General features: G+C 35.0%; 1 protein-coding gene across 1 annotated transcript; it reads right to left on the bottom strand.

Annotated features, from left to right (window-relative positions):
* Positions 1-9: 9 nt before the first annotated feature.
* On the bottom strand, positions 10-7,844 carry txndc12 (thioredoxin domain containing 12 (endoplasmic reticulum)). The gene is made up of 7 exons (XM_042497162.2): positions 7,657-7,844; positions 5,941-6,001; positions 5,292-5,344; positions 3,976-4,049; positions 3,406-3,475; positions 2,240-2,323; positions 10-1,459 (listed from the first exon to the last, which is right to left on the bottom strand). Exons 1-7 carry the CDS (start codon positions 7,754-7,756, stop codon positions 1,380-1,382), a joined length of 522 nt encoding a protein of 173 aa, XP_042353096.1. The 5' UTR covers positions 7,757-7,844; the 3' UTR covers positions 10-1,379.
* Positions 7,845-8,501: the final 657 nt, after the last annotated feature.

The raw sequence follows: 8,501 nt of genomic DNA, 5'->3' as shown, positions 1-8,501 counted from the left end.
ACAAGCGACTCAGTACAACAAACTTTATTTGCACACTTTGGCTGTGTACGTGTATAAAATACATCAAGAACACATAACCAATGTTTTCATCCCTAATTCGAGTACAAAGAAAAAAAGATTAGTGTCACTTCACGAGCAGCAAACCCAGAACAGGAAAAAAACAATCATGTAGATATAGATAAATACATAAATTGGCAGGTATAAATGAATAATTAATATTATTTTAAAGACTGAGGATAAATCAGAAGTACAGAGCGCGTGTTTTAGTGCATGGTAAATATTGTCACAGATATAACTAACGTACTGTAGAGGATCTTTGGAAGCACATCACAGTAGGTGTTAAAATATTTATCTCGACTAATATAAAGTGTCATTGCTGTTGGGTGAAAACACAACTACTGGTTTTAAATGAACGATAAAGTAGTCTACAAAGGGTTAATGAAACTTCTCAAAACTAAAAAATCTCATGGTTGTCTAAAGACAAACAAGGCAATTTACTTAAAAGGTAACTTAAGTATTTTTCAACTTGGACACTATTTTCCCATGTTTTTATTTACAAGTGACTAATGGGAACAACATTTTTGAAATTGCTCCGGTCGAACCAGCAGCTGCAAAACAGGCTGCAATGTAACCACTTGGGGCAATTATACACGTTAAATGAAGTCTGTTCTACCATGATAAAATTATATGTGTATTTAGCCTTTTAAAAACCTGGAACGACATTACTTTTCTGCTTTTAGACGCTTTTCTCACGAATTTAAACCTTTGAACCATCAACAGAATGGTGGGATGTCTTTCAATAACGTGGGAAAAGGGCAACTTGGTAAGAAATTTTCCACAAATTACAAGAAATTAGCAGATTTAGAAAATTATTTTGAAGCAGCTCTGCAGCTCTGCAGGTCGATACTGGACAAATTTCAAAAACTGAAGTCACCTAGAAACAAAAACATAAAAACATGAGGTCCGCGTTTAAAAGTACCTAAGTTACCCTTAAAAATTTGGCATTTTCCAGAAGTTTCCATCCAACAACAGTGTATGTAAGTGAGCGTTAATAATAGTAAACTTGGCTATCTTGAGTTGTTTATATCCTCTACAGACAGTAAGTACAGTACATGGCGTTTAATTAACAGTAGATTACAAATATACATGTTTTTAAAACGGACGATGACAGGAAAACGAGTCGCGGTGCCGGCAAAAACTGTTCGGGACAGAAACAAAAACTCAAGCACCGATTTCAGTGGTTGGCTTGGTTCTGCGAGGCGGACCTCACTGTCTGAAGTATAATTCGTGAGAGTTTGGGAGTGTAACGGGGCGCTCTGAAGCACAGGCGCAGGTAGAGGAAGTGTAGCCCTTACAGCCTGATGCACGTCTCCGCCTCCTCACAGCTCGTCTCCGGTGTGACCGTGCTTGAAGGCGTCGCCCGTCAGCTTCTCCTGCGCCTCCTTCATACCGTATACCACTGAGGCAGAAAATAAAACGCCATGATTATTGAGCTTAACCCTTTAATAATTCACACACTCGAACCACTGCGCACAAAACTATAAGCAAAGTAGAATTTTTTTTTTACTGTCACAATGAGGGATTTGTCAATGATTAGCAGCAACATTGATTTTCATACATTATTATTTTTTGTGCAGTGTCAAATACACTCATACTGCTCTGCGCACAAAATGCGCTTTTCAAAATCAGGCTTAAAAAAATATTATACATTATCATGGTTTCCTACTTTCATCGAGTTTTAACCAACATCAGTCCTAATCAGAAATATCAAATATTTAGTCATTTTCAGAATTTGAATCTTTTAAATGCCAGGTGTTTGTCATGATGCCACTGTGTTTTTAGATGAAAATGAATTATTTTTAATATACTACATGCAAAGTAGATATTGATATTGAAAAAATAAAAATTATGTCATCAGCTGGAAAATAGTAAAAATTTCAAATTCCAAGGCAAAAGCCCAAAATGGCACCCACAAATAATACTATGCATATTTTTATGAATGGGTTTCAATGGCGCAGGTTTTGCAGTTAACAGTATAAATGAAATAATTCAGTTTCCACAGTGTATTTTAGACTTATTGTAGGAGCTGAGCTGGAAATTCCAAGATTAAACAAAAATGCGTAATCTTGCCAAAATGAATGCCATATGCATGAACACAGCCAAAATTATTAAAATCTGAAGAATTAAAAGCGCATTAAATACACCAAACAGTTCCCTCGTACAGTAGCTTCAGACTTACCGTGTTCTGCGTTGCTGTAGAAGTACTTGTAGTTTGGATTCCCGTTCTTGTTGGTGATTTCAGGATGGACTTTACCGCTGGGATCTGTGAAGAGTCAGTAGTTTGGATCAAGTTAAAATCAAAACAATAGCTTAGAACTTAGAGGCTGCGACTAGCTGTTCTTTTCTTGACGAATGAATCTGACAATTATTTTCTTCAATGAATAATTGTTCATCAGAATAGTTAAAAACGCTCAGTAAAAACTCCCCAAAACCCAACTGGATGTCTTAAAACTGTTGTGATGTCCAATCCAGATGTAATTAATTCATTATTATAGAAGAAAGAACATAACACCAGCAAATATTAGCACTTAGGAGTCTACAGGTATGAGACACTGGATGTTTGTAAGACCTTTAAGATAATTTCTTGTAAAAATCTAAGACATGTTTTTAGTTCAATTATATTTTTCTTATTCAAGCATTGCAGGTAAGTTTAAAGGTAAGTAGTACATACGTATGTGGTCCCCTGCAGAGGTCAGTTTTATGTAGGAATATAGTTATCGGAGTGAGTAACCTACATTTTTCTAAGTGGTTTTAGGTTTTAGGTTCAGTGGTACGTTTAAAAATCAGTGACTTTCACACAGAAGACGACTAATTTTGACAAAAAGAAATTAAAAGATGGACATATGAAATACACAAATTTAACTCTAAATTAAAATGTAAGACTATTTATTGACTTTTAAGGCCTTAAATTAATAGACATAAGACATTTTAATACCAGACATTTTAATAATAGGGCCTACAGGCACAATGATCTAAAACTGGTAAATTTTAGGTGCTTTTTCTTTAAAAAAAAAAAAAAAAAAAAAAAAAGTGCAACAATTCTGCAAGCAAATCATTTGTCTATTAATTAATTCTTTCTGCCATTTATCCTTCTGTCAAACACCTGAAAAAAGTTTAAAAAGTAGGACATTTCATGATCTCTGTACGGGCCGATATACATCACAGTTAAACACCAATTCTTGTTAAGTAGTTTGCGTTTATCGCTGGATTTTCAGTGTCCAAAAACACGCTGCTGGAACGTTATCAAGCTCTACGTGTTATTCGGGAAGAGAAACTGAGCTGTCAGTCTCTCCAAAGGAATCCCACAAAGTGTTCACATGCAGAGTGACTCAACCCCCTCCGTACCAAGGAAAAGAATCCGAGGAATGTATCCGCCATCGGGGCTGAAGGCTTCATCCTTCGGCTCCTCCTCATCCTGTTCAAGTAAGAGATAATAAGACAAAAAACTCAACCACCTCATAATATAAGTTAACCCTTTGTACCCTGGACACATTGGCTTGATTTCTTTCAAAAACGTGAGTAAAAATAAACCATAAAATGAAAGTTAAAAAAATAATGACCTGAAAAAACTGCTTGAAAAGTAAAATAATTTTAAAAATATATCATTATGTTAAGATGAAAAATAATAGTTTTGTGGACATTTCTCCTTAGCTGTAAAAAAAAATCTAAATCTCCTAATTTCTTTCAGTTTGTGGGACATTTTTGCTAAGTTGCTGTTTGCTTTCTTTCCCATGTTTTTGAGAGAAACTGCACCAGTTTGCTCAGGGGCCAAATGTTTCAGTACTTGTGAAAAGTTTCTGGATGCAGCACAGAAACCGAGATGTCAGTCCAGGTTTCACAGACTTACTGTTGACTGCCAGCACAGTAATAAAATCTAAGAGAGAGCTGAACTGTGGTTAACTGAGGTTAACTCACCTCCAGGTTGATCATAACAAAGTTGTGTGCCAGCTCAGAGATTTCCTTGGACTCAGCAAATTTGGGCTTCAGTGCTGCAAAAGCAAAGACAAAACAATGAATTGTTATCTCGTATTGTCATGAAAACAATAGCCAGTTTTAATAATAATTTCCTGTCTGAATTGTTTGCCCACATTACAGATGGTGGTTCGGCTGAGCGTGTAGGACGGCTTACTAATGTTTATTCATCTGCATACGCTCTGATATGATAGATGTGTTTTCTCTCTAAACGCCTCAAACTGGATATAAACAGTCGACTGAATATGAAACTTAAATGATCTTTTCCCCTGCAGCATGTTGTGCTGTTTAATCATTAAAAGTCGCTCTGCACGACTTTTTTTGTTTGAAATTGTTCCATTTTTTTGGTCAATTTTTAAAAAATTTATCTCAAAAGAAAAACACCCCATGCTCTATTTTTGTCTTCTAATAAATCTGTAGAAATATCTAACTTTACTGCGTGAGCTGTCAATACCAAATAACAACAAAAAAATACTCCATATAAAAGAAGTTACTCGGCAAAATCGTAAGTTGCATAACTTGTTGTATTGAATGACTTGTGATTTTGCTTTTAAACATAAAACTGAACTTGATTTATGCAAAAACTACATTTCCCTGCAGCCCAACTGTGAGTTAAAGATACACTGTGATCATGTGTCAGAATAATCGGAAAAATGAGTTCCCATCCAGATAATTCACATTAACTTCCCTCAAACTTGGAAAGTGGACAAACATTTTGGTACACAAGCTGCAGAGTTAGAAACTTTAATCTGTATCTAACTGTAATCTGTTACCTGTTCCTTCTTTGCCTACACAAGAGTTTTGCACTGAAACTTTAACACGGTCAGAGTTCCCACACAACTTTCAAACTTTTCCTTTTCAAGGACCCATTATTACATTTCTCTTTTCTTGCCCGACATTTTTATAATATCAGATTCAAACTCTCTTCAAACATAAAGTGGGAAAAACGTGCTGGTAAACAAAACGTCACACTGACGCACATTAGAGCTGCGTTACGTCGACAACAACAAAATAATTATACAATTATGTTACATTAAGTAGAAGGTTATCCAGAGAGGAATACTGTCACAGTTTTATGACTTTTCCAGGCCTGAAAAACATAATTGTGATATTCCATGATTTTCCAGGTTTTACATGACTGTGGGAACCCTGTGTGGTTATTACTGTCGTATGTTTTAAAATCTCAGTAGGTGTAAAAGTTTAAATTGACATGACAGAGCAGTTCCTAAATAAAAAAGGGGAAAAAAGATTGTATTTACCTTTGCAGGCTCCACACCAGCTCTTGTGGATGATGAGCATGATTGGCAGCCCGCTGTCGATGCAAACGCACAGAAACATTTATCAACACCAAAACTGAACTCTCAGAACTACTAACTTCAGTTTATTTAGCCTCGAAATATTCTGAATAAAAAACATGAGATATAATAATAATCCTTTATTAGTCCCACAGTGGGGAAATTCACAATATTACAGCAGCTATGAGGTACGAAGCAGCGAAGGAAACAATACGATAGTAAAAAATAATTACAAATATAACAATATTAAGATATTAAAATCTTAGATAATTAAAAACAAGGTGCCAAGTGTGATTTTTAAAAAAAGGTGCAAAAACTAACATAAATAAAATAAAATTACGATGTGCCAATAAAAACGGTCTAGGAAAAAAAACCATATTTATTTATAGGAAATATGCACACTACTTGCATATGGATATAATTGCACATCTTTAAATAAAAATACTGTCAGAGCTGCTGCCATCAGTCTGCTCCACTTATTATTGTAAATATAGACGTGTGTGGGATTTCTTTAAAAGCCGTTTCAGGTCTTGAGGCCAATTGTTGCACAAAAAGCAGCTCAGCAGGGTTTCGGGGAGTGCTTGAAATATTTCAGCTCTCACTGTGAACTCACCTGGCCTCTGCTTCTTTCTTGCCATCATCCAGCGTCCTCCAGTGGATGTTATCTCCAAACCCTGTCAGAGAAAATGAATTAATGAGAACACCGGCATTGTGTAACTAGTATTATATTTCTACAACAGGGTGGGTCCGCCCTAAATACAGTTTCAACAGAAAGAAGTTTAAGGAAACGAGTGAATGGAGGTAATTTAATATCAAGCTGCAGGGAGAAGTCGACTCAGAGACAAAGGTGTCGCCATCTGACTTTGTATTGTATTATTTGTTATGATCCATTTGCTATTTCAGACAACACGTAAGTTGTGTTAAATATAATTACTATATGATTTCTGTTTCCAATTCAGAAAAACTTATTTTTAATTTTACCAATCAGAGCCGAGCGCTATTCAGCCAAAAACACACAGCTGCTAAATAAGTTAAATCTCTTTGTTTTCACCACATTTGCCTCATGCGTTGTGATACACACCTCAGTACATCTTATTAAGTTGTTTTCCTGTGATATTTCTTTCCATTCATATTGCCGTGCCTGTAGTCTGTCACATATTAACACTGATGCACAGTTTTTTCACTGCTACTAAATAATAGCAGCACACGCATCTGAAGTCGTGTTTTATTAACGGTTTTGACTGGTTCAATTGCACAAAGATATTAGGTTTATTTTTGCACCCAAGTGCACATCATTCAAACTGGATTGTTTGCTTTAATGGGACACCTCGTTTATTTGTTTGTTTTAAATTATTTTTCTTTTTTGTATAAATTATCTATATTAATAATACAAATTAAACTTTTGGTAACCTACGAGAATAATAAAATTAATTGTTTTTGATTTCCACTTGATCAAATTTGCTGCAATAAAAATGATTGGAAAAGAAATTATGTTTTTCTTAGGAGACAGAATTTGCGGTTGAAAAAGTAATAAATCACAATATATCTCACTACTCAGTGTATCGCAACACATTTAAAATTGCAATGACTTTATAATAATAACTATATCTATATAGCACCCTAAAAAACACAGTTTACAAAATGCAAGACTAGAAAATAAATTAAAAAATAAATTTCCAACTGAACACAAGTTAGAGAAGACAATGGTAAAGTTTAGATATAATTAAAATAATGCAATACGCAAAATGTCAATGTAGAACAAAACAAATGTAAAAAAAAGCAATAAACTAGCAAATGACAGTAAATAAAACAAATTAAATACGTAAAATTAATTTTAAAAAAGACAAATTCACACTAAAGTATGTTTATAAACTTAAAGAAGTGATTTATAAGAAGTCACTGATTCTGAGAGCCTCAATAAAAATAAAAAATAAAAAATAAAAAAATTACATTAAAAAAATACTGCATTGTGATAATACCGTACTGTGATTTCTAACTGCTAAACATGTTTAGCATTAAAAAAAATAATAATAATTATAAAGTTTGGTCTAATCTCAATGTAATAATCGTGTACAGTTAACATTAGCGTTGAAGGAAATGATTTATAAAGCAGTGCTGGCTGTGAAACAAGTGGGCAAACCTGAAAAACTGGATATTAAAGAGTACGTGTGACAGAGCAGAGCGTCTGTACAGTTCCTGTCCGGGACCCGGACTCTGTGATCCAGCATACAAAGACAGCTAGCTCACCTCTGGCTGTGGTAACGTAACACTATGAATGACCAGACATCCTGCTCAGTTTGTATATTTAATTTAAAAAACATCAACTCACCTCTTCCGCTCGCTGCTTCGACAACGTCCTGAAAGCACGACAAAGACAACAAAACCTGCAGGGATGAAAATAAAACAATATTCAGCAGAGACGTTTGCATTTTGACCGGCCTTTTCTTTCTTCCTTCACAGCTAACGGCTGGAAGCTAACGGCAGTGACTGAAACTGGACCACAGACCCGGATGTTCAACCGCTACATTTCACAATAAAAGTCTCCCCCGGTAACGTTATTGAAGGGCCGTGTGTGTGTGGGCGTGCGCGCGTCAGTATGCGCGAGTCTCCCTCCCTCGTCCTCTCATTGGTTAACTGTGAGTCACGTTTTCACGTTCACGTGACGTCACATCCACACAACCGCGTGCTCCTCTGCCTCGCGCTGCCCGCCGCCTGCGGCTCCACACGTTCAGACCGTCAAGTTAAACGACGGAAAGTCAGATTAAAGACCGGAAATCGGTGCGAAAACAGAAACATAAAGGCAAAAAAAATAATAAATACACGAAAAAAAGATATATTCAGGGATTTCACGTATAAAATTGTATTCAGAAATATTACGACTTGTATTTTCCCTTTTATTATTAAAATATCTATTTAGGGATTTTACGTATTAAATTGCATTCAAAAATATTACGACATATTTTTCCCTTTTATTATTAAAATATATATTTAGGGATTTTACGTCTAAAATTGCATTCAAAAATATTACAACTTATATTTTTCCCTTTTATTATCAAAATGTATATTGAGGGATGTCCTGTATTAAATTGCATTAAAAAATGTTACAACTTATATTTTTCCCTTTTATTATTAATATGCCACTTAAATAAATGCTACCATTCATACCTCCTCTAA

The sequence above is a fragment of the Plectropomus leopardus genome, chromosome 12 (assembly GCF_026936395.1).
Source record: "Plectropomus leopardus strain MGB_pleo_1.0 chromosome 12, ASM2693639v1, whole genome shotgun sequence".
NCBI classification, from domain to species: domain Eukaryota; kingdom Metazoa; phylum Chordata; class Actinopteri; order Perciformes; family Serranidae; genus Plectropomus; species Plectropomus leopardus.
This window is presented reverse-complemented; position numbering and strand designations above follow the sequence as displayed.

What these genes read in the sequence shown, in the direction of transcription:
- txndc12 (XM_042497162.2), bottom strand. Translation starts at nt 7,756, where the DNA reads ATGCAAACGTCTCTGCTGAATATTGTTTTATTTTCATCCCTGCAGGTT. An exon ending in CTGGTGTGGAGCCTGCAAAG is followed by an intron (nt 4,050 to 5,291) that starts GTAAATACAATC and finishes TTGCTTTTGCAG; the next exon opens with CACTGAAGCCCAAATTTGCT. An exon ending in TTGTTATGATCAACCTGGAG is followed by an intron (nt 3,476 to 3,975) that starts GTGAGTTAACCT and finishes TTACTTGAACAG; the next exon opens with GATGAGGAGGAGCCGAAGGA.